Below are 27528 nucleotides of genomic sequence, written 5' to 3'. Positions count from 1 at the left end.
GAAATATTTATGGGTGTTGAGCATCAGTTACATTATGTTCCAAGTGCAGCCCTAGACACTGGGGCCACAGCAGAGAACAAAGCAGATGAAGTCGCTATAGTCGAACTACTTCTCTGTTTCCCAATCCTGAAAATCAAAAGATGTATATTCAGTTTTGTGGAGACAGCTCATCTGTGAAACAAGAAAATGCAAATGTTCAGGGAAAAAATGCCTTTGGGGTAGCTTTTGCATCTACTCTGTGACCCATGTGGTTTAAAAACTTACTAACTTGGGGAGAGAAAATTTTTCACAAAAAAATATTTGAGAACAACACCTAAAATCACACGGTATAGTGTTAAAGGTGTACATATTGACCTAAGTGCTACAGGAATTAAAAGATCAGAGGCTCATTGATGGGAAAGGCAGAAGAGGAAGCCAATTTGGGGAAATGTTTTTATAGTTAACAATAGTTTCTATTTATTGAGCATTTTCTAAGTGCCAGGAGCACTGCTAAGCCAACTGTCATGTGTTGACTCACTTGATTCTCACAAAACACTGCAAGGAAACTCCTACTATTTTCTCCATTTTTATAATGCACAGAGGAGTTAAATAACTTGCCCAAGATCACAGAGAGGTAACTGACAGAACTGAGCTTTAACCTAGGGAATCTGGTCCAGAGTCTGGTCGCTTAACCAATACACTCTATTGCCTCTCAGCATTCTCACAAATTCATGTTAACTCATCAGGAGCAGACAATCCTCCACGTGTGCCAATGATGACACAATGGCTTCCTAGAAGTGAATCAGGATCCGATGGAGAGAGGAGGGATGATTCTCCATGCCTACGTTTCCACCACACACTCTCTCTCTTCCACTGGTGACCAAGCACTGGCAGCAGGTAGAAGGATGGACAGCACAGCCGGAGCCCTGGCAGGATGCTAGGGGCTGGGACTGGCCCGGGCAGTGCTGCAGCAGCACCTGTGGTGGTCGTGGTGTCTTCGTTCCTCATCCCAACTCCGCTCCACCAGCTGCTGTGAGGCCTTGTGTCACAACACTACACCAATCTGAGCTTCAGCTTCATATGTTTATGAAACACCATGTTTGACAAGGTGATCATTTCCTGGTCTGCTGCTCTGTTCCACTCTACGGGGAGTGGAGGGAGGCTAGAGGTAGCAGCACAGTCCCGAATGCAAAACTCCATCCACTAAAGGATCCAATTTCATCCACTCTGCCAAAAGCTACAGTCTTGACAACAGTTGTACTATAATTTAGAACCAGCTCCGAGTGAGGGGGTGGGAACATACCAAGCACAGGGTTAAACCAGTGACCTGAACACTTCTCTTCTCACATTCACGACACCAGAAACCAGCTACAGAGGATTCGAATGGAGCAAATCCCTTAATCTTTCAAATTCTTTTTCCTGATTTGCTAGAGCAGCCAAGGATGGGGTGGGGCTTTCACTTGTGAATAAAAGGTTCTGCTTCATTGTCCCCACGCGGGAGAGCATGGCCAAGCGAGTTGCAACTGTGGGAGCTGGGGTCAGTGGCCTGGCCTCCATCAAGCGCTGTCCGGAAGAAGGACTAGAGCCCACCTGCTTCGAGAGGAGCGACGACCTTGGGGGGCTGTGGAGATTCACCGTAAGTGGGGCTTCGACAGCTTTGTTGTGTGTCCGTTGGAAAAGGGCTGGACTGGCGCAAAAAGAGATTGAATTTCTTCCACAAGGGCTGGCGCCCATAGGCGCCAGAAACATCTGCTGAACAGGGGGACAGAAAGGGCCATTGAAAATGATTTAAAAAAAGAAGCAGGGAATAGCCTGAAATTGGGTGGGAGGTGCATCAGCCACCTTGCAAACTTCATCCGGGGCCAAGAGGAATAAAGATGCCTACGAAGGGTAGAAGAGGATGGAGTGGCTGGGACAAGCCAGGAAAACTCAGGACAAGCAGGGCAGGAGCAGAACCTGGGGGTCAGAAGCAAGAGACTCAAGTGTTGGGGGCAATGGTATAAACACAGCACAGGAATTTCTGCCTCTGCCTGAAAGACTGAGCTGCTTATACATGCTTCTTTTTCCAGCTCTGCTCTGTCTGAAGTAAAGCGACACAAGGCTCAGTGTAGGATGAGTCCTATACTCAAGGTCTTGTTGTCCAGGCAATTCCAATCCATGTCAAGAACAATCAGAAGTGAAGGGTGTGAGGAGTCTGGAGACTTTTTTGTTGCCTGAGCAAAAAAAATAATAATATTCTCAGGACTACAGTATGCATTGGAGAGGGAAAAGGGGTGAGGTAGGAGGAAAGGCAACTATAAAGACCACCCTTGACTGGCCTGGGGTCCAGGGAAACCACAGGGGCCCTGCTGGAGGCCACTGAAACCCTGTGAGCTCCACGGCTCAGCCAGGGAGTCATTGGCATCAGATCTCCCCAAACCTCCTATTTTCCCTTCTTCTCAGGAGAGTAGGAACATATCCCGTGAGCTTTAAATGTGCTAAGGAGAAAGCAGTCAGGAAGAAAGAAAAGGAGCAAGGTGTCAGATATCCTGGCCTCAGAGTCCTAAGAGACTGAGAGAAAGCAACACGTAGCATTCCCTTATTATAGAAGGGTAGAACTTGGAACAGGAATAAAGGAATTATTTTCTAATTCAGTGAGCAAAGCTCCAGAGAGGCCAAGGTTCCTAGTTTAGTCCCAGCATAGACCAGCTTGGCTCACATAAAGAAGAACTGCATATCTTGAAATGTGTCCAACCACCAAATGTGACCGTCAATGCACAGAGACCTCCCCAAGGGGCCTAGGGAAAAGAGAACATCTGTCCCCATGATTCAAACCACATACATTCCAAAAGGGGAGCAGAAACCTGACACAAATGCCATAACTCTAGCCTCTCATGCCCATTGAAAACATTGCTAATCAAACACTATACCCTTCTCCTAATGAGCCTCAGAATCCTTCTTAACACAGTATTCCAGATAAGTACTACTACTCCATTGGGGTTGAGGGTTAGCTTCCAGGATAAAACTGCCAGAGTAGAGTTATTTGGTTAAAGTAATCTCAATCAAAGCAAAAAGTAAGCCCAGAGACCTTGGCATACCAGACAAAAATGCTCCTAATATAAATCACAGATACCCAATTATTAACACACACACACACACACACACACACACACACACACAACTATTAATGTAAGAATCAAGAGAAATGAGTTCTAGATACAGCTGTGCCCAACTGGCTGTGTGATTGGGCAAGTCAAACACCTATGCACAAAGTGCTGTGAGGGACACAAAAATAAGAAACAGTCATCCTGCCTCAGGGAGCTGTCAGTCTGATGGGAAAAGGGCAGGATCTTGTAAGTCAGAAACGGTGCTATGGGTATTTAAGTGAGGTCAGGATTACGTTCACTTGAGGGAAGCCAAGAATGGCTTCATGGAGGAGATGGTGTGTGGTGGACTTTGAAGGATTTCAACAGGCAAATGAGATTGAGTGGGAGATGCCAGGGAGGAAACCGTAAAGAAAAAGTACTAGGCATGCTTGGAAAATAAAAAGAGCTTATTGGTGTGTGTGGTAATTGTAAGAGATATAATGAAAGGGGAGGACAGTGGCTGAATGTTTGGGCAAGGGATTCGTACTCAATTTAGAAAGCAATGGATGATGAGCAGAGTTAAGATGTCTTGCTGTTGTGTTTGTTTTGTTTGCATGATAGGAAGACCCATATATGTTTACAGGTAAAGAGAAAATATCTGGATGATAGGAAATGATTGAATATGTAAGCCCAAATTGAGACAAGATCCTGGAAGAAAAAGGAAGAAGTGGAATTGCAGGCCCAAGAGGAAGGATTTGCCTCCGAAAAGTGTAGAGGCACACTTTTCTCAGAGACAGAAGGGGAAGGAAAAAGAAAAATAGAGGCCCTTGTGAGGCACATGATAGGACATCAAAAGGATGAGAAAGAGGGTGACCCAGCAGTAGCCTAAGTAAAATGGTACCCAGTTAACAACTTGTTTCAGTCCCCATTACCTCATCTGTAAAGTAAGAATGCAGAGTCAGTTTAAAAATTAGATAAAAGCTAAATTACTAGGTCCTGGGAGGCAGGAAAAACCATCCCCACCTTCATTCAGCAGCCCTCTCTTGACACAGCAGCCTCTTTAAGGCACCTCGGTACTACCTTGAGATTCCTCTAAAGCCTGATTGAAAATCTCTAAACTAAGTGACCTTAAAGGGGACTTCCAGCTCTAAAATGCTATGACTCTCCTGGGTCTTTCTAGAGACATCCCTTCCCCCTTCTACCCCAGCAGATACACACACACAAACACACACACATGCACGCATGCACACACACACCATGAAAGACTGTTAGAGGTGTCTTTGCAGTCAAAGCAAGTGGCTCATTCAAAACCTGCAGAATTACAGAGTCTACTCGGGCAAGGGCTGTGCTTACCAGAAAATGTACAAGGGGGATCCTTAGTGCCTGTTCTGGGTGAAAGGGGCCATAATGCAAAAATAGACAGGCAAAGTGCAGAAACCCAATAAAACACATACAGAGAAGGTTTCCATTTACAAATAGAGAGGTTCCCCCAACATTACAGAGATTATAAACTACTGCACGTAATTCGATACTCACATGGGCATAACTCTGGCCTCTTCCAGACCACAGTCTTAAACTGAGAGGAAGCAGACAAAGGTTGCAATGGAAAAGAAAGTCCATCCTTCATTGGGGCGGGGGAGGGGTTGGCATCGTTTAAAAAGAAAAGGGATACATTGATAAAGAACCCACCTGTGACCACCAACTCAAGTGGCAGCAGGAGGTTAAGTGTGGAACATCTGTTCCACAACCAACTCTCTCAGGCTCTTGAGAGGAAAGGGAGGCTTAGAACAAACAGTAATGATATTGGCTGATTATCTCGATTGTAGAGGAATACTTGAAGAAATAAAATGTCAGGAATTGTTCTGTCACTCATAACTAATATTACTCTTAGAGAATTTTAGTATAGGAAGGAGCCTTGAGAAATAGCCTTAATGCAGAACCACACTGACATCCTCTATAAGAAATTATACTACGCTGATAGAAACACATTCTGCTTCACCCATCACATCTCTGTAACAATAACCCTCCCTGGAATGACGTGCTTCCTTACGCGCATCGAGGTCTTTTCTTCTGCACGTGTAACCTTTCACTTATTCCACATTTATTGAGCACCTACTATGCGCCTCATACAACACATATTTTTAGATTCAGTGAGGGCAATGATGAAGTGTAATACTTCACCCCCTTAAATCACTAAGGAATTCTTCTTCAGCTATTTCTTCTTTAGGCACGTTAAGCCTGATTCTTACAGGGGCTGAAATGACTTGTTAATTGGGTACCATTTTACTTCTTCTTAAAAGTCTTATTTCTAAAAGTTCAGTAATCTTAGTAGGTTTCCTTTTATTCATATATTAAACAAACATTTATTGAATTCATATTATCTTGGAGGGGATACACCTGACAGGCCCCTAACCTCTTGGGGGTTCCTCAAATCTCCTCTGAGGTTTCCACAGCTCCCCTGTGCTGTAGATCTGAAAACAGATCTACAGACTCTGGAAAGATTGTAGACAGTCTGACTCTCCATAGGGAGAGGAAGTGACAAAGTAAAATGTGTTCCGGCTGTTCAAAGGAGAAGAAAAGAAGGAAGTAATTGTTCTTAAGAACAAGAGCTGAACTTCCCTGGTGGCACAGTGGTTAAGAATCCACCTGCCAATGCAGGGGACATGGGTTCGAGCCCTGGTCCAGGAAGATCCCACATGCCACGGAGCAACAAAGCCCGTGCGCCACAACTACTAAGCCCTGCGTGCTGCAACTACTGAAGCCCACGTGCCTAGAGCCCGGGCTCCACACCAAGGGAAGCCACCACAATGAGAAGCCCGTGCACCACGATGAAAAGTAGCCCCCACTCGCCACAACTAGAGAAAGCCTGCACACAGCAACGAAGACCCAACGCAGCCAAAAAAAAAACAAGAGCTGTGAATGTAGTGCATTGAGAGAATGTCTCTATGTATCTATATAGGAGTGACTTTTATTATCATTTTATATCTATTTTTTAAATGAGAAAGGAGAAACCTCTGACCTGACAAAGGTTTCTTCCCGTTGCCTATAATCCTCTCTGGAGGACACAAAGCTTGAGAAAGTAAATTTCCACGGTAATTTTAGAAGAAGAATATTACAAATAACAGTTAACATTTTTTGAGAGCTTACCAGGCACTATTCTAAATGCATTAGAACTATCATTTCATTTTATCCTAGGGGTTATGTAGTATTGTTATTCCTATTTATAGAAGAGGGAACTGAGACACAGAGAGGTTAAGAAAATCCCCAAGGTCACCCAGCTAAAAATGTAGAGCTTGAACATGAACCCAGGCTGTCTGACTCCGTGGTCTGTGCTGACAAGAACTATACTCCATGCATTTCCAGAGTCTGTGCCACAGCTCAGGAATAAGGGCAGGCAAATTCTGGACTGTCCATGGAATCCCATGAAGTATTCTAGTGAATATGACGTCTTTCCCATGGTATTGCAGGACCAAGTGGACCAGGAAGCCAGAAACCCCTCCATTCTTGCCTTTATTATTTTTCCCCTCTGTACAATCCATCTCCCTTCCCCTCTCATTCAGTTTTACCTTCAAGACAAAAATCCTTCCCCTAAGTGCCCCCATCAATTCTCAGGAAAAATGTGCTTCCACATGCAGACTGCCACACAGAGGGTAACTGGCACACACACAGAGACAATGCCAAGAGTGCCCGCAGCCGGGGGTCCCAGCAGGGCCTGAGAATCACTGGGGCAGCTTGTTCACTGAGGCAAACACTGGAGGGGAGGGCTTAGGACCTGCAAACCCCATTCAGAAGTGGCACAGACTCCTACTCTCTGTATATATCTGAAACACTCCAGAGCTTGTATTTTACCAGGAGAAACAATCAGTGGGAGGAAAGAGAGACAGAGCAAAGTGGTGTTGGATTCCATCCTAAAGGCCAGGTTTCCATACTAAGCTACAGTTTCTCCTCAGCTGGCATCTGTGATACATTACTTCACATTAGGCTTCAGTGTTTCCTGGAAGGTTTTCTTCTTCCTGCCTTTACAATTATTTTCCAAAATTTTGCGCAGCAGAGTTGTTGTTTTTTTTCTTTTCTATTTTTGTTTGTGGGTTCATTTGTTTTAAGGTCCCCATGGTTCCCTGACTTGTCCAATTCCAATGAGTCTCTACTACTCTTTGATTTTTAAACATGCCATTATAAAATGTTTTAAATTTTTTTGAACGACTTTTATGGAAATCTTTACAAAATTATATTATGTACATCTCTACCCCCCTTTTAACAGTATGTATTCCAAATTTAGCCTTTTATTGTTGTTAACTAGAAATTGGCGATTTTAACAAAGTATTATTTACAATGTGATGCTCTCAGATGCCAGAGAAAAGTGAGGGAGCTTTGGTCATACACAAACTGATCCCAGAATGTTTATAACTGATGTTTTTCTCCTTTTACTATAGTTTCTTCCCCTTCTGTTTGCTCTCAACTTCTCAATATTACAGCTCTTTAGAGCTATTCCCATTCTCTTTTTCCTATAACCCAGAGGAAACTTGATCGCTTTTAACTACACCAAACCAGCACTAAATTTAGTTCTAATACCTGGCTTCAAGTTTAAGGATGTTCTAAATCTGTGTTGTCCAATAAGGTAGCCACCAGCCACATGTAACTGCGGAATGCAGTTGATACGACTAAGGAACTGAATTTTTTATTTAATTTAGTTTTAATTCATTTTAATTTTAAAACCAATACTCAGTTCAGTTATTGGAGAATTTTTAAGTATTTGTTAACAATTTGGGTATGTAAATCCACTTTTTCAAGTGAAAATTTAGCATTTGGATTCAGATGTGTAAAATATATACTAGATTCAGAAGATTTAATATGAGAAAAAAGTTTTAATACTTCATTAATAATTTTTATATTGATTACACATTGAAATTATAAAATTTTGGATATATTGAGTAAAATAAAATATACCATTAAAATTAATTCCATCTGTTCCTTTTTACCTTTTTTAATGTGGCTATTGGAAATTTTTAAAGAGCATGTGTGGCCTGCATCACATTCCTATTGGGCAAGACAGCTCTAAAGTCTTGTTATTCAAAGCGTGGTCCGTGACCCAGCAGCATCTGCATGGGAGCTTGTGAGAAATACAGAATCTCAGGCTCACCCAGACCTACTAAGTCAGCATCTACATGTTAATAAGATTCCCGGAGCAATTCTTAACAAGATTTAGAAGCACAAATCTAGAGAGCTGTGCTTCTCAAACTGTGGAGAAGAATCAGGTTTATTTTAATTTCCAAGAAATTATAGACAATCATATTTGTAAAATATAATAAAATGAACTATTAGAAAGGTGAAAATGAAACAGAAAAATTTCAAAACATAAATTCAAACTTCTTTGAAAGTGTGCACAAGGCAACTACTATAGAGAATCACTATTACACTTGTAACTTTTTGCTAAACAAAACCATATGTGTGAAATATCAGTTCTCCATATTAAACACCTGTAGGCACACTTTCACTACACATTGTACATATTAATACTTAAGGTTTATAATGTGATAATTAAGCTTGCTTCTTGTTTGTCATTTTATCTAATCTGGGCTGGATGGATGAGAGCACTTCTCCCAAGAGATAACATATATCTAAACTGTTTCTAAATTTTGCTTAACAACACACATAGTAGAGAAATGAGGCTCACAGAATATGAGAATGAACTGGAAGAAAAGATTTTAAAGAAACCTCAGCAAGCTCAGGGTATTCATTTTTTTAACTGCTATCCAAAATGAAACAAGTAGTGCTGTATTTTTAAAATTTAACTTCAGTCCTTTATCAATAGTCAGTTCTGATCATTTATTCTGTAAAATTATAAGCAAATATCAATTATCTTTCAATGAAATAAAATAATTATAGCTTTTATGCACTTTTGGAAAACAGTTTTCAAACTAACCTTAAAATGTTACACATTGGGGACTTCCCTGGTGGCACAGTGGTTAAGAATCCGCCTGCCAATGCAGGGGACATGGGTTCGAGCCCTGGCCCGGGAAGATCCCACATGCCACGGAGCAACTAAGCCTGTGCATCACAACTGCTGACCCTGTGCTCTAGAGCCCACGAGCCACAACTACTGAGCCCGTGTGCCACAACTACTGAAGCCCACACACCTAGAGCCCATGCTCCGCAACAAGAGAAACCATCACAATGAGAAGCCCGCTCACCACAAATAGAGAAAGGCCACACACAGCAACGAAGACCCACACAGCCAAAAATAAATAAATAAATAAAATTTTTTAATTAATTTTTAAAAAATGTCGTACACTGTAATGTAGTCTTACCTGCATTACCAGTACTCAGTTCAAATCCCACACAACTCATCACGTGACTTAGACAAAACCAAGACTGATCTACGTCCCGTTCATCACGAAGGAGTCCACATGCCTGGATACCGAGCAATGTCAAATTATAGCTATAAAAGTTTCTAGATGCTTACTCTCACCTTCTGTATTTACATTGTCATAGACTGGTAGTAAAAAGATCATATTGGTCTGGCTCTGCTGACTACATCTTTGCTTCTTTTTTTTTTTTAATTTTTTTTTTTAATTTGGTTGTGTCGGGTCTTAGTTGAGACATGCGAACTCTTAGTTGTAGTTGTGGCATGCATGTGGGATCTAGTTCCCTGACCAGGGATCAAACAGGGGCCCCCTGCATGGGGAGCTCAGAGTCTTAACCACTGTGCCACCAGGGAAGTCCCTACATCTTTGAGTAGCACTGCTTTAGATCTTCCTACAGAATGAAAGATCAGGATTTAAATAGTCATCTTTCTCAGAAGCCATTTAGATTCCAGTTTTCTAGATTTATTCTGGATAAATGGGACTGTCAGATGTGGAGTCACAAATAAGCAAGATAAGGTGAACTCATCAGTTGATGAGATCGGTATCAATTCAAACTACAAAGGTATGTTTATAATTTTATTTTCTGTTATCACTACATATTTCATGCAGATCTAGACTCAAACCTTTTGAGGGAACAAAGTAAGTCCTCTCCATATGTGAGGTTTAAGTTCACGTTTCTACTTGTTCACACAAATAAAATAATTTTTGTTTCACAGGAAAAAAGAACTATACATATACAAGATGGTAAACAATATTAAAATACTAAGGACTTTCCCACTGAAATTAGAACAATTCTTTATGATACATCTAAAAGACAGAGCCAATGTACATACCTAAATGAATAATTAAAACTGCCCACTATTCAACCTTGTAGTAGTTGTCTGAGATGTTGCTATTTGCTAGTTACCCAAGTCAAAACTGGAGTGGGAAATTGTTTAGTGTTTTGCCATGCTCACAGTTGTCCAATCTGGAAACATTTGACCTGCTTCCTCTCCCAAACCTTAAATCCAAACAATTTCACAATCCTATGCATTCTACCTTTCTGCTACCTAACAAATCCCATCTCTCTCAGTTTCAACTGCCACTGCCTTTGCTCAGGCCCTCATTGGCAATCGCATGGATTTGTGTTTCAGGTTCTTAACTAGCCTCATTTCCTTCCTTTCCAGATCCCTCTAAGTTATCTCTTGTAGAACCAGAATTATCTTTTCAAAATTTAATATGAATCACTTCCATGAATTTCTATTAAATTCAAATTCCTTAACTTCAGATACAAAATCCTTCATAATCTGAACCCCCTTTCTCCATAATCCTTTCAACAATACCTCATGAAACCAAAGCAATCGTTCATCATCTAGATACTACTTCCTGGCTCTGGTGTATTTCCATATTCTCCTGTATTTTGCAGTGATGCTGTGTGAATCTGGACAGGTGAGTTTATCCCAGGTTTGTTAGCATGTAATAAATGAAATTGTAATTCTGATTATGATATTCATAGTGGGGTCCAATATTCATCATCTTTCAAGTAAGGATAGCAAATTCCATTAGAAAGTAGCAGGTAGCATATGTAAATTGTATGGTTCAATGTCTAAAAATTAACATCCATTTCATGTGTGTGCATGCACATGCACACATGCATACACACTCATGTGCATGCACTGTTTGTACAGGAACATGTTGAAGAAGGCAGAGCCAGCCTCTACAAGTCTGTGGTTTCCAACAGCTGCAAGGAGATGTCTTGTTACCCAGACTTTCCATTCCCAGAAGATTATCCAAACTATGTGCCAAATTCTCTATTCCTGGAATATCTCAAAATGTATGCAAACCAGTTCAACCTTCTGAAATGCATTCAATTCAAGGTAAGAAAGGCACAAAACATCAGTTAGTAGTCAGGAAGTGTTTCCTACCTATTTTCTATTATCTCTCTCTACCCTAGGTTCTGTAGAGCAGATAATGAACTGGCAAGATTGCTGACACCAGGCTGGATTCCTTTTCCCCTTTTACTTACAATCACCCTAAGTAAATCTGGAGATACTTTGTCTAAGGATTCGTATGTATAAACTTTTAGTTTGCAATGCTTACAGCCAAGTATCCAAATGGACCTTAAAATTGTCAAACTAGATTTTCAGTTTGGGCCAAATGCCTATACACAGGGCCATTGAGAACTTCCTGTCAGCTCCTGGGTACTCTCTTTTTACTATTCCTTTATATGAATGATGGGTGCACTGGCCTATACATAAAAGAATGTCACTATTTGAAGGAAATCTTTTCTAGGTATCTTAGGGAATAGAAAAATCTTTGATATTTTCTCATTGGCCATACCCACCTCCCTTCCCATTTCAGAGGACAGAGACAGGAGGTAGGTAGAAGGACAAAGGCAAAAAAATATATCCTCTTTCTCCTCTTTCTTTCTTCCTTTTTTCCTTCCTCTGCAAAAAACACATGAAAATCCATGTGCTTCCCTTCTATTACCCTCCCTACCAGAGATGGGGATAGTAAGGAATTCTTGGAGAATTACACAGAGAAAGTAACATGAATGGAAAGATTGACCAAAACAAGTACCATATAAGATTCACATTCACAACCTTAAAAGTACTCCTGATCAAAATGAAGTCACTATCTCGAAGAGATATCTGCACCTCCATGTTTATTACAGCATTATTTACAATGGCCAAGCCATGGAAACAACTGATGGATAAATGGATAAAGAAAATGTGATAGATGATGGATAGATAGATAGATAGGACAATGGAATATTATTCAGCCATGGTAAATAAAGAAGAAAATTCTGTCTCTTGCAAACACATGGATGAACCTTGAGGGCATTATGCTAAGTGGAATAAGTCAGACAGAGAAAGACAAATTCTGTATGATCTCACTTATATGTAGAATCAAAAAAAAACAAACAAACAAACTCATAGAAACAGAGAACAGATTGATGGCTGCCCGAAGTAGATGGGGGATGGGGAAGGGAAATGGGTGAAGGTAGTCAAAAGTAATAGACTTCCAGTTATAAGATAAATGAATTCTGGGGATGTAATATACACTATAATAACTATAGCTAACAGTACTGTATTGTATATTTGAAAGTTTCTAAGAGAGTAGATCTTAAACGTTCTTATCACAAAAAATAAAATTATAACTATGTGGGGTGATGAATGTTAACTAAACTTATTGTGGTAATCATTTTACAATATACACATATGTCAAATCATTAGGTTGTACACTTTAAACTTATATGGTGTTATATGTCAGTTATATCTCAATAAAACTGGAGAAAAATAAAAGTACTCCAGTTGTCCAAAGAATATTTCACCCCACTTCCTTATTTTCCAAGGGACAGAATAAAAATAAAACACTACCATAGTCAATGGATATAGTCCACAAAAAATATATTTAATGCATCAGAATTTCTGAATCTGAAGCATTTCCTTTACTACCTGTTTCCCAAGCCTGTTTTAAAATAACTTCAAAAAACTAGATGTTCACCAAAGTCTTAAGAAAGTACACACAAGCAGCTGTCTGTAAGAGGTTTTGTTCTTCCTTCCTCTCTATACATTCCAAATTTTCAATGATGAACACATTATTTTCAAGATAAAAATAAATTTATTTTTAAAGTTTTTTTTAATTAACTGAAAGTTTATATTTTAAAAAAACAATTGCTAATACAAATGTAGAACCCAAGAAGCACTTCAAATATTATAAACCAGACAGTGAACCGTTAGGAGGGACTTGAGAAGTCTGTCTACTTTGAAAACTGAAGAGGAAAGCAAGGCAGCAAAGTCTCTTGGTCAGTGGCTCATTTATGCTTTTAAACTTGACTTGTAAATTTCTTTTATATATTTTCTGAATCAGAATCTAGTACCCATGGATATACATGTACTCCATGAGAACAAAAATAGACCACAGTTGACCCTGGAGCAACACGGGGGTTTAGAGGCGCCAACTCTGTACAGTGGAAAAATTCCCATTTCCTCCATTTCCCAGGTGCCTCTGTATCCACAGTTCCACATCCACAGATTCAACCAATTACAAATCCTGTTGTATTGTAATATTTACTATTTTTAAAAATCCACATATAAGTGGACCTCCGCAGTTCAAACCCATATTGTTCAAGAATCAACTATATTTGAAATTTAGACAACTCCCAACAAATTCAGCCATAAAGTTAGCACTTTTCAGTAGTTCTCTAGATCTGGGAAAACTTCAACATCATAGTCTATAAGACCTTTCATAAACTAAGGTACTTGGGATCAAATTTATATTTTCAATTATATATTCAATATTATCCGTGTTTCTATTAAAGGAGCTGTTGTAAAGGAACTGTTGTGTATGAGAACTATACATAACAGAAAAATAATTTTTAAAACATAGAAAGACCTAAGTCATAATCTTGGTTCTATCACTCACTGTGAGAATTTGAGGAAATCACTTAAAAATTCTGGACCACACCACCTCTCTTAAATACCCCTCTACAACTCGAAGCTTAGAATACTTCCATCCGGGAAATTATGATCAATCTGATAGTCCAATTTGATTTCTAGGGTTATGCTTATTAATTATGTTTCATCTGTTCTCTAGAACACTTGACATGTCAATTGGCACGTCAGCCAGCAGGCCCTTACTGGAATCTTGAAAACTATTAACCATGTCTATGATTCTTTTTTCAGACTAAAGTCTTCAGTGTAACAAAACGCCCAGATTTTTCTGTTACCGGCCAATGGGAGGTAGTCACTCTGCATGAAGGGAAGCAAGAGTCAGCCATCTTTGACGCTGTCATGGTCTGCACTAGTTTTCTTACTAACCCATATTTGCCACTGGACTCCTTTCCAGGTACAGGCTTTTCTGCAACTGACCTTAGTTTGTCTCATGGGAGCCATCCTTACCCTGGATTGGTCTGGAAATAAATTCCTATTGATTCCTCCATTAAACAGTTAAGTTGTGAGGTAAGAGGGTTTTTTCCCTAACCAGCACTATCTGGCCAGTTTTTGGCTTTCATCTGTTTCAAACAACTTATGAGTACCAAAGAGCAGAATGAATAACTACTAAGCAGTTTTATGCTTCACTAAAGTTCAATGTCCCTCCCTAAGTGACTGGCAGCACTCAGAAAGTCTTCTAAGACTTGGGAGGCCTAGACAAGTCGTGAGCCTCAGCAGTGGTGCACTGACAAAGATGAATGTAGAGGCCGCAGAGATCAATCAGTGAATAAAGGAAAAAGTAACTTGATTTTTGTTTGTTTCTATGAGTCATAGCAATTACCTAGATCAGAGGTTTATGGCACTGGATTAATAGTCAGTAGGGGCATGAGCCTTAGAAGGCAAGTTAAGACATCTTTATGTCTCAGTTTCTTTATCTGGCTTTTGTAACATGATTCATGGTAATCTGTGTCAAATTTCAATTGGATTACAACTCAGAGGGAATAGAAAATTCAATGGTTTGGTTTATTTCATCTGCAGTAAAGGATTCAAAAAGTTAAAACTTTAGGAAATTTTTCTCTGAATCATCTAAATATGACTTGTAGTGACCCCAAGGCTTGATTCACAGTTAACCCACGTACCTCTGATGATCCTTTGTCTGTCCCCAGAGGTTACTCAAGTCAGGTCAAGTTAAGATAAAGCATGTCCTGAAAACTGCCATAGACTATAATCATTGAATTGGAATGCAGTTCAGTCTTCTTCCTGGTGCAGAAAACTCTTCACCGTCCCTGAGAAAGACTCAACAGCCTCTGCTTGAACACATTCAACAATGAACTCTTACCACCCGACCCTTTTCTTGCCTACAGAGAAAAATCCCTGAGCAGGCAAGGTACTCCAGACTCCCAGGAAGGAGTACCTGGTACAGGATCACTCCAAGAATCCGGAAAATTTCATGACAGAGAGAGTACACTGCATTCATTCGGCACCTACAATACATTGCACAAGATGCTAAGAATACAGAGGTGGATAAGACAACACATAGCCTGCATGAAAAGAATGAAAAGAGTTTTATAGGAGTCCAGTGAAGGAATCACATCTACATATGACCTGGAGTGATAGCAATACTCATTTTACAACAAACTCATGTACCTCCAATGATCCTGGATCTGTCCCCCAGATGTTACTCAAGTCAGGTCAGATTAGGATAAAACATACCTTGAAAGCAATGGAGTCAATGTACTCAGTTTAAATAGGATGAGCTTGGGACCCTGGAGGTATACATTCTAGGCTATACAATTAACAAGCGATATAATCTTGGGCTTTCCACTTAACCTTTCTAAGCCTCGGTTTTCTTTCCTAGAAACTGAGGGGTTTGGACCACCTTACCCAATAGCATACATCACAAATCAAGCAAAAAGAACTCTACAGTACTTGTCGTCCTTCTCGATATCCATCTTACCAGCCACTACCAATTGCTCACTTACAATCCGTGGCTAAATGATTGTTAAGGAGCCTTTGAGCACTAAAATTTCATGACTTTAGACTTGAAATGGAGTCCTCCAAATCTCACCATCTCCCTCTCTGCCCCACAGCAGACTTGCTTGGTCTGTACATACTCCCTAGGGTAGTTGTTAACCATTACAAAAATTAAATTCATTGAAGTTATTCAAAAGTACATGTCATGAGTTCTGGAGGCAATTCCATAAAAGGTGTTCCAAAATGTCTTAGTAAAAATAATAGGTATTACAGCTGGAATAAATATATAACTTCCCAAGGTAACTAATTTTATTAATTCAGATACCATATACATTCAGCTGTGTTTACTAACACAACCACTTCACCTAATAAAAGTTCTTGCTCTGTTCTCCTGTAATATAAGTGGGGAAAGTATTAGCCTGGTAGAAGACTCAGCTACAGAGTCTCATGTTTGTCCATTTGTGGTCCAAAACAGCCTGATCCAGTGAGAATCTAAGCTAATCTAACATTCGGGGATAATTCTATTATTCTCATTAAACTTGTCCGGCTCTCCCTTCCTGGCAGTTCTTGGATCCAGATTGGGTCCCGGTGCTGAGTTAATATTTAAACTTGGTTGCGTCATTGTTAAATTCTAAATGATCTAGATTGTGGTTGGGTTATAACTGAGATTCATGTTAGATTTCTAATGATTTAAGAGGAAGTAAAGAGCTACTGGGCCTTGGTGAGGCTATGTGCCACCGCATCCATACTCATCCCCTGAGAATCTAGATGTCTTATCACATTTTCTTAAAAAAAAAAAAAGTTTCTTTGTACAAGACGTATTACTTTTGATTGTGTTACACAACCTTGAGTATTTTCCAAAACTCGCCAAACACCTGATGTTTCAATGAGATTTGGCGTCAACTGTTTGAGATATCTAGCTGGAACAGCAGCTCTAATCCCAGTGTAACTAACAGAATTCCTTTTTCTCTGAGCCAACTCTGGCTGACTCAGCAAACCCAGCTTGAGTTACTGTCAGTCACCAAGATGAACCCACAGGGATCTTTTCGAATAGGGACCATATTTTTATTTATTTCCCATGTCATCTATCACAGTGACAGGTATCCAAGAAAGCTTGCTGAATAGAGTGGAAGCACTGACTCATAGTTCCCTTTAACTTCTCTGCTCTTGCTCCTTGCTTGTGAAAAGTTCTATATAGATCAAATATTAGTAAATAGAATATTTCTGTCCCATTGATTTCTGTCAAACTTTGAAAGGTAATGACTTCTTACACTTTAGCTTAATAAGTCTTTATGCCATGATTTTTTTTTTTTAATTAGAGAAAGGTTTATTGCAGGGCAAAGCAAGGATAATGGGTGGCTTATGCTCCAAAACCTTGAACTCCACAATGGTTTGGGGGGAAAATTTTTTATAGTGCCATGATATTTTAACTTAGTAATCATCTAGTAAGTAAAACTAGAGGCCTATCTAGTGAGATGGAGTAAGTACTTCCATTAAATAAATAATCACCCATTAATTTCTGTACCTTGTATAATTATGTATTCATGTTTCAGATTTTCTTAAAATTGCGTATGCTATGAAAACAACCTAAATCATCTGTCAAAAGGATGTTATTAACTGAATAACATGTATGTTTCATTCACTAGTCTTATAAATTTTCTATTTGACTTCTTTTTTTTTTCTATAGGTATAAATACTATTAAAGGCCAGTATTTTCATAGCTGAGAGTATAAACATCCAGATATATTTAGAGGCAAGAGAGTTCTTGTGATTGGAATGGGGAATTCTGGCACAGACGTTGCTATGGAGGCCAGCCACGTGGCAAAGAAGGTATCATTCTTGATGTTACCTAATGAGGAGCTTTATCTTAAGACACATGCCTCAGGCAAACAGTATTTGACACCATGATAACTGATGAAAGGAAAAAAAAATCCTAAAACACACACACATACACTGAACAGATTTTTTTAGGTATTTTTTTCTTGAATGTTCATAAATGTTATTGTGAATTCCAGGTGTCATTTTTCTTCCAAATCCAACTTCCCTGACTTCCTATTTTTGTCATTTTCCCAGTCAAAAAGAGCTCCAGGGGACATCTGTTTCTTACTCAGTCCCATAGGTCAGAAAATTCTGGCAATTTTTCTTGCTAAGATCTCCCATTTGCTCCTTCCTTTCCTTATTGATTGCCACCACCCTCATCAGGTCTATACCACCTCCCACTGAGTCTATTGCGTTGTCCTCCTAATAATAATTATGGAAATAGTCAATATTTATTGGGCTTGCTTACTCTGTGCCAAAAATGGCACTAAATGCTTCACTGCATTACCTCAACCAATTATCAAAACAAGCCACAAAGTAGGTACTAGTATCCTTGACTACAGATGAAGAAACTGAGACTGAGAGAAGTTAAATAACCCGCCTAAAGGCATACCACCAGCAGGTGGTAGAGCCAGTCCTCAAATCCTAGTCTCTTCCGTTCAAAGCCCCAGCTCCTAATTCTACCCTGAGTCCCTGCACTCCTACCCCAGTCCATCCCCCCACAGACGACAATCCATCCAGACCCCCAAGCACCAACAAGCAAATCCTCTGAAAAGACTGCTCTCATTATGACACTCATGTTAAAAAAAACTAACTCCCCCTTACCTAAAAAAATAAAAATTACAATTTGCAGATGTATCAGCCCTGCATTATAGGGGTCTCCATAATCTGGCCCAAATCTTCCATTTTAACTTTATCCCACACTATTTTCCCACATGATCATCAACTGCACGCCGACAGGTCTACTCTGTGCCCTTTCCAGTTCCCAAGTCTCTAATTTCCTCTTTGTTCACACCATACCCCTCCCTTCTGCAGTGCCCTTTTCTCTTTTATTACAATTTAATTTACATTCCCAGATACCTCAACCCAAGACAAAATGATCTCTCGCTAGTATGAATTTATGCAATAATTATAATTTACACTCCTCGGTCGGCACTTTTAATTCTTAGTATTGCTAATTACCTTTTATGGTATGTATTTTCTTTCCAACTATGCTAGAAACTCATTGAGAGCCATTCAGCCAACAAATCAATATTAGTTGTTGAATTCCACTATACCGAATGTTATGCCAGGCATGGGGGATACACTGGAAAACAGAACAATCAAACAAGATTCCCTCTATCACAGAGCATATACTCATGGGGAAAACAGATGTCAAATAAATAAATATAAATCATTAGATCAATAATTGCAAGAGTAGAAATAGCTCTGAAGAAAAAGAATTGGGAGTGTGTTCCCTTCTGGAATTTTCAAAAAGGAACTCGATTGATTGATTGACTAATTGATTGACTTGGAAAGACAGCAATTTGGTGGAGTTATCCTAAAGGAAGGGAAAGGAGGTTCTGAAGCAAAAATTAACACAGGCCTATCCATGATGACCACCACATGTGGGTAACATATTACTATTTCTATATCTCTAACCACTGGAAATTTCTTCAATCTGAAAACATGCTTCGGCACACGTCATTTTTATATCGACAAAGAAACTCCCCTTGCTTCAGGATATAATTCATATCTACCGAAATGCCATATCCGATTCTGCATCAATGACAAAGAGAGGCAGGTGCAAATATGTCTAATGTCAGAATCACTGATGTGCTCATAGTTCTTGCCACCATACTGCTCCATCATGTTATAAGGTCAAACAGATGTATAATAAAAACACTAACACTGGGGCTTCCCTGGTGGCGCAGTGGTTGAGAGTCCGCCTGCCGATGCAGGGGACACGGGTTCGTGCCCCGGTCCGGGAAGATCCCACATGCCGCGGAGCGGCTGGGCCCGTGAGCCATGGCCGCTGGGCCTGCGCATCCGGAGCCTGTGCTCTGCAACCGGAGAGGCCACAACAGTGAGAGGCCCGCGTACCGCAAAAAAAAAAAAAAAAAAAAAAAAAACCACTAACACTGCAGCTGTGGTCACCCCACAGCTGTGGATGCCCCAGTTTGTTGGAAGAAAACCCATGTATTAAATCAGTTGTTTTGTATCTGCAAAGCAACAGATTTTTGACTAATTATTTTTTATTTTTAAACAGTTATACAGACAACTCCTTATTGTATAGGTACCAGAACAACTGTTAGCTTAGTGAACTCAGTCAGCAGGTAAACTCAAGTAGCCAGATAATCTGTCAAAAGAACAAAAACAAACAAACCCACCAAAACTAGTTGTATTACTGAATTTTACTGTAAGTTCTAACAATGGTTTGTGTCAAAACCCTTTGCAGACAACTTTCAATTGCATCCATGCCCTATTCTCGTTTACAATTATTAGCATACAAAGTTGTTATCACCTGTTCACTGTCTTCTCACATGAGATTCTAAGCTCACTACAGCCAGCCTCAATACATAATTCACCATGGTGTCTAGCACTGAGCCTGACAGATAAAAAGTGCTCAATAATATGTTCTAAGGCATTTTAATACTCTAGATATTCAAACCATTATCTCAAAAGAATAACTTTAAAGTGGGGGTTAGAGGAGCAAAAAATGTCTTGTCAGGGATGTATTTTGAGGGTGGCCGACTTTTTGGTGCCTTTCAATTCACAAAACTTCTCGAATCTCTGACAGAGCCAGCCCTGTTCACTGTGTCAAACTGGGTGACCTGTTTGATTGCTTCCAGGTGTTCCTCAGCACCAGGGACCAGTCAGCCAGCCCTCCCTCCTCCTTCCCTTCTTTTCATTCTGGGATTCTCCCCTCCATTAGGCAGGAGGTGCCAGTCTTGGGAGAAGTTACCTCTGTGGGATCATGAATGACCAAGAAGGATGATGGGATACACTTCCCATTTACTAGAGTTACTGAACACCCCTGGGCGTGGGTGATCAGCCAGGTCTTTGACTCAGGCTACCCATGGGACACGGTGCTCGTGATGCGATTTCAGACCATGTTCAGAAATTCTCTCCCAACTCCAGTTGTGAATTGGTTGATAGCAAGAAGGATGAACAGCTGGTTCAATCGTGAAAATTATGGCTTAATACCAGAAGACAGGTAAATATGGAGTGTCTGCTGAGAGCTATTAGGGAGAAAGGGGCCTCGATCTTTCCAGTGGCGTATCCAAACCAGGCAATAATGTGACAACATGACTGAAGGTGAAGGAAAATTTCATACAAATTACTTAATCATAATAGCTAACTGTTTTTGACTGCTTGGTAAGTGAAATTATGTAATACATAATTGTCAACAGCCCTTTAAAGTAAGTAGTATAATCTCCCTTTCATGGTGGGTGTGCTAAGGCTTAGGGAAGTTCAGTCACTTGCCGGAGCTCTTCTAGTACTAAGTGGGCTCTGTGACCTTGGCAAGTTACATAAACCTCAGCTGCAGCAATCAAAAGGGAATAATCTGTCTATGACTCTTCTGACAAAAGCAACACACTTGCCTGTGTCACTGTGTTGGAAAAATTGAATCCTTCCCCATGTCTCTCTAAGGGCAGTGCCTTCTCCTTGTCAAGATGACCTTGGTTTCAGTCTTGTCCTTTCAGTTACAACCCATGACTTATCCCATTAACAAGAACCAACGGTTTAACTTTCTCATTCATTGCGTCTGTACAATGACATTCCATTACCAGGGTGGCACCACAGCCTGGAGATCCTGTCTGATCTTCCTCCAGATTCCACTCTGCACCAGCAGGGATCAGGTGGTACCCAAGCCACAAGTGATATGCAGGCAGCCCCCTTCCTACTACATGTACTTCATTCCTCTGGTTCTCTTCATCCTTCTCTTGTATACCTTGCTCTCTCCCTGCATTTTTTCCTTCCTTTTTTATTCCTACCCTCTTCTATTTCTTAACTCCAGGCCTCTTAGGGGTTTAACTCTTTTCACCAGAGCTTTTTCTACCATAAGTTTTAGAATGACAGCCTGAATGGCAGCTATAAAGAATTTTATTTAATCCCATAAACCCTAGAATATATAAAAGGAGCCTGAGGAATTGTAATCTCTTCTCTCTCAGATTTAGCTAATCCTTTATCATTTCCAAAGTTCTTAAATATATACTATTTCATATGTTCTTCGTCCCACCCAATGAACTAAGGATGGCAAATGTTAGTGTCCCTATCTTACAGTTGCATAAAAGAAAGCCTACAGGGACCCAATGACTTTCCCAAGCTCTAAGTATAAACATTTGGACACAAGGCCACCCTTACTACGTCCTGCTCCAAAGCTCCTTCCATTTTATCATATTGTCTCTTTCTGTGCATTCACCATAAGCCAAAAATGGCTCGGCTTACTTAAAATCATCTTGCTAAGTGTTTGTTTTGTGATTCCAAAGGCATAGGCAGAAAAAGATAATTCTGCCCTTATTCCTTTTAAACACATGCATGTTTCCATTGTATAGCTGCTTCCTAGGAGGAGAGAGTTTCCGGCAGTTCTCAGCAGATATAGAAGTCCCCAGTCTCCCTTGTGGTCCTTCAGCATTCAGCTCTCTCTAAAGTGACAGGGATAGCTGAATGCTGAAATTCAACAAGAGAAGCAGGAGCTAGAGAAAGCTCTGGTCGCTTTCTCCTCAGGCTTCTAAACTCTAGTAAATGGTAAGCATATCCCATCATCCTTCTTGGTCATTCATGATCCCACAGAGGTAACTTCTCCCAAGACTGGCACCTCCTGCCTAATGGAGGGGTGAGTCCCAGAATGAGAAGAAGGGAAGGAGGAGAGAGGGCTGGCTGACTGGTCCCTGGCAGGTCTCTTCCCCATCCGTGTTTATGTCTAGGACACAACTAAGAGAGCCTGTGCTAAGTAATGAGCTCCCAGGCCATATCATCACTGGGAAAGTGCTCATCAAGCCAAGCGTAAAGGAGGTGAAGGAAAACTCTGTTGTATTTAACAACACCCCAAAGGAAAAGCCCATTGATATCATTGTCTTTGCCACTGGATACACCTTTGCTTTCCCCTTCCTCCATGAGACTGTGGTGAAAGTTGAAGATGGCCAAGCATCACTGTACAAGTACATCTTCCCTGCACATCTGCAAAAGCCAACCCTGGCTGTTATTGGCCTCATCAAACCCTTGGGTTCCATGATAACCACAGGGGAAAGGCAAGCTCGATGGGCTGTTCAGGTCCTGAAAGGCAAGTGCATGAGCAATAGCAGGACGTATATGTTCAGTTTGCCATATTATTTTGGATACTGGAAATTTCGAGGCCTTCCCCAGGTTCTATCTAAAACAACGCAAAATCATCTATTGTTCACCAAATTACACCATCACAGTGAATTTGTGTCGTGACCAGCACAAAAGATAAATCATGGATCAAAAAATATCAGCTGTGTCTACCTGTTATTTTGCCTGAATCAACTGGTTCAATTAAAACTTAAAAGTTCAATCAATTGAATGACAAAATCCAGTCAAGCCAGTTGTGAGGGTCTGTCACATCAAATGAGTAGTGAGATGTTCTGACACTTGTCTCTTCAGCTGATGGCTTTATCACCACAGCCATCCACTTAGGCTGCTAGTATTTCTGCCAGAAGAACAGATGACTAGCTGGGTACTAAAAATAAAATATGATCCGTGGTAAAGTATCTTTACCTGCTAAGTGACCACTGAAACCTAAAGTTAAATTGCACTTTTTATTTGTTTTGCTTTACAGGTGTTAATAAATTACCACCATCGAGCGTCATGATAGAGGAAGTTAATGCAAGAAAAAAAAACAAGCCCAGTGGGTAAGTTAAGTACTATGCATTCTTTTTGAATCATAACTAAAACTGGTAAAGCAATAGCAAAGAAAGGTGAGAGTTACATTGGAGAAAAAAGAAGCACCTGAGATTTAGAGAAGAAAAAAAAAAAAACTAGGCCTGTTTAAGGAGAGAGAAGAGAAAGGGAAATTGAGGTTTTAATGTCCCAGACTATCACTTTAGACCATGGTCATCTAGCACCACATGGAGTTTAGATTCTAAACCAAAATATAATTAATCTTCATCTACCAGATACTATTCTATACCTTTATCCATAATCAGCAGGCAAACTGTTGTGTTTATCCGCTCTGACACCAGAAACTTCTGCTCATTCATTCATTTCAAAAAATCTGTGTTCAGCTCTATTGTTTTTATTCAGATGACTACTCTAGTGCAGGAGTCAAAATAGGGCTATAGGCCAAATCTACCGACCATCTATTTTTCTCGTTTAAAATTTTAAATCATTGGAAAGAAGATTTTTTGATATGTGGAAATTATATGAAATTCAAATCACGGTGACATAAGTAAAGTATTATTAGAACACAGCCACACATTAATTTACAAACTGTCTAAGGCTGCTTTCGCATTACAACAGCAGAGTTGAATAGTTGAGGTAGAGACCCTAATATGGCCCTCAAAGCCTTAAGTATTTACCATCTAGAACCTTTTGCATAATAAGCTTGTTGACACCTTCTCTAGAGGAGAGGTCTCCACTTGTGCTCTGCTCTTTGGCTACCACCAAGGGCCAGGGATAATGGAAGGGAGATGGCCAGGGAAGAGGGAGACTTGCCCCTTCCCGACTCCTAATCCTAAAACATCTCTGGTTTTATCTGTTTTACCGTTTATCTGTTTCAGACTTTGATATAAATTTTTACTTAAAAAAAAAAGGGTCTCTGCGGCAGAATACAAAAGTTTTTAAATCACTGCATTTAAGAAACATCACTTTTCTCATTCATATGTATTTCCAAATTTCAGTGTTGTTCTACCCTTGTCAAAGTGCTAAATACCAAAAGCACTTTAGGGGTCTCTTCTTCATCCTCAGCCTGGGATACGACCTGATATCCATTATGGAATTCCAGTATAACATAAATCATTAATTAGAACTATGTGATGTAAAAGCTTCTGTCACATAGGTCAGTCAATGATATTAGGGATTAATACCAGCATTACAGGGAATTCCACCCTATGATTTTTGTGGGTTTTCACATTACACAAATCAAGCAATAATTGAGTTCTAGAAAGATTTAGGAATAGTAAAATCATATAAAATCTTTTTTTCTAGAAATTGTTGATCATTTGACAACAGAACTAAAGTAATATGAGATCCATTATCAGCATTTGGAGCACCATATGTACAGAGTATATTTTCAAGGAATCCACCTTGTATTTAAATAATACTGTAAGACCATTAGACAGCTATGGGCATGGAGGGAAGAATATAGAAGCCAGTCCAAATTTTGTACCATCATTGTTTACTTCTGGCACTTTTACTTGCTCTAAGGTTATAATTATTTAATCTTTTTGTCTTCCCCTTTATCCCAATCTTCCTTTTATAAAGGTTTGGCTTGTGTTACTGCAAAGCTTTACAATCCCATTATATCCCATGCATAGATGAACTCCTGACCTATATCGATGCAAAGCCCAACCTGTTCTCTCTGCTCCTGACAGATCCACGCCTGGCTTTGACCATCTTCTTCAGCCCATGCACACCATACCAGTTCTGTTTGACCGGCCCAGGGAAATGGGTAGGAGCCAGAAATGCTATCATGACCCTGTGGGACCAAACATTCAAGGTCACAAAAACTAGAGTTGTACAAGAATCCCCTTCTCCCTTTGCAAGCTTACTTAAACTCTTCAGCTTTCTAGCTTTGCTTGTGGCCATTTTCCTGATTTTCCTATAAATAAAAGATTACCTAAATGGATTGTCAAATGCACAGCGTAGATGGACAGTGCTTTGGTTCCCCCACTGAAACAGCATTGCCTTCACGGCTATAAACCATATCTGAGTAGTGAAGGCCACCCCCTGCCCTTCCCTGGCTGGCTGGAGGGCCACCGCTGGTATTCCTGAGTGTCTCCCAACTCCACCTGCTTCTAATGCTAGAGGAAGATAACCAAGGTTTCTGTGCATTTGAAGGCTGCTGGAAGGTTCAAGTTTCATTTTAGAAGACAGAGTTGTCCCAGACAGCACTCTGAGCATTTAGACCTCTTTTCTATTTTCACAGATCTCAACTAAAACTCCCTATTTCACAAAAGATTTGGTTGTACTAAAATGGTGCTCTTATGATATCAGCTGATTAAAAATAAAAAGAAAGAAACAGCCTAGAATTATTTCAAGTGGTCTTTTATTCTCTTTTTAAGAATTGGGGGAAAGAGAGAAGGGGATAAGGAGTCTATTAATAAAGGCCATAAAAGGATGGGAGGGTTCGATGACTTCGTTGGAGTGTTTGTAAAGGAATGTACTTGCCTGGGAGTACTCATTGCGCTAGAATGCACTCTGCAACAAAACAGGGCCTCCAGCTGGCGTAATAACAACCACAATCAGATCTACTCCACAGAAAACACCCATCTCCACCTGCTCTTGGAGCCGGCCTCCAGCACCCAAAGGAAAAACACCTCCTGCTCACATACACCTTTACAACTTTGCTTAAAGAGGCAAACAGCTGCCTCTTCTAAGAGTCAGTGAAATCCAACTGGAATTCATTACAGAAAAGACACAGCTAAGAAGTCTTTAATAGAGAGATAATAAGAAAGAAAAGACAGAAAATGAAGAGCAAAAGCAAACATCATGTCAGAAGCAGTTTTTGACCAAACTACACCAACCCTGGATTCTCTCTCACAGTTGCACATGTGAGGATGTGACTCAGCCAGAAAAGGTTTTGCCTTCACTTCACCTCACTGCTGGGCTTTGATGGGAAACTTCACCTCACAGAGAGGTCCATGATTTGCATAATGGAGGGGATTCAAAAACTATGGAATCAGGAGAGAGTGAGCTCTATAGGTAAGTAGAGATGCAGGTAACGACTCATCCACTCAGGTCTGTTGAATCAATCACCAATGGCCAATGATTTAATCAATCATGTCTATGTAATGAAACTTCTGTAAAAACAGAAGGAAAGGATGGGGTTCAGAGAGCTTCCCAGTTGGTGAACACATAAAGGCTCAGGAAGAATGGTGCCCTTGGAAAGGACATGGAAACTCCACTCCCTTCCCACCTACCTTGCCCTGTGCTTCTCTTCCATCTGGCTCTTCCTGAGTGATATCATCCTTTTATAATAAACTAGTAATCTAGTAAATAAAATGCTTCTCTGAGTTCTGTGAGCCAAATTAGTTCACAAAGCTACTGATTATTTTTAGCAAATTAATTGAACCCAAGGAGGGGGAACATTGGAACTTCTGGTCTATAGCTGGTTCTCAGAAGCACAGGTGACAAACTGGGCTCACAATTGACAACTGAATTGAGAGGGAAGGCAGTCTTGTAGGACCGAGCCCTTAACTTGTGGAATCTGATGCCATCTCTGGGTAGTTAGTATCAGAATTGAGTTCAACTGTAGGACACCCTGCTGGTCTCCAAGAACTGCTCGACAGTGTGGGGGGAAAGCCCACACACATGCTGGAATTGGGAGAACACTTAACGTAGGAACTCATAAGGAAAAACTGCTCCACTGAATATAATCTGAATGACTTCTTGAAATGCTTTTCTCTCCCGTGAAGCAGAGTTGACACTTTAGCGTTCCTCATGAAGCTGGCTGGGGAGGTTCGGTGCCCAGGGTGAAACATGGCAAGGTAAACTACCCAGGCAGCCACAGGGGCAAACCACGAGGACTCAAGCTGGAGCCTGAACCTAATCTCAAGTACTGAATACATTGTGCCAAGAGACTAAATATACAGACTATGGCCAAACCATCTACAACAATAGAACTCTGACCCGTAACTTCTGCAGCAATCAGATTAGAACACTCAGGACCAGCACGTGGTCAATGAGTGCCAGCTTCTCTAACTGTGGTCCCCACTCCAACCCAGGACCAACAAAGAAAATCAAATATAC

General features: G+C 40.3%; 1 protein-coding gene across 1 annotated transcript; it reads left to right on the top strand.

Annotated features, from left to right (window-relative positions):
* Positions 1 to 1480: 1480 nt before the first annotated feature.
* On the top strand, positions 1481 to 25384 carry FMO1 (flavin containing dimethylaniline monoxygenase 1). Its single transcript, XM_060142192.1, is given in 8 exon segments — positions 1481 to 1615; positions 11077 to 11265; positions 14077 to 14239; positions 17486 to 17642; positions 20618 to 20812; positions 22527 to 22882; positions 23399 to 23471; positions 25042 to 25384. Coding segments are annotated over 8 exon segments (1608 nt in total). The 5' UTR covers positions 1481 to 1483.
* Positions 25385 to 27528: the final 2144 nt, after the last annotated feature.

Source organism: Lagenorhynchus albirostris, chromosome 2 (assembly GCF_949774975.1).
Source record: "Lagenorhynchus albirostris chromosome 2, mLagAlb1.1, whole genome shotgun sequence".
NCBI classification, from domain to species: domain Eukaryota; kingdom Metazoa; phylum Chordata; class Mammalia; order Artiodactyla; family Delphinidae; genus Lagenorhynchus; species Lagenorhynchus albirostris.
The sequence above is the reverse complement of the archived record's forward strand: the minus strand, read 5'-3'. Positions and strand labels throughout refer to the sequence as shown.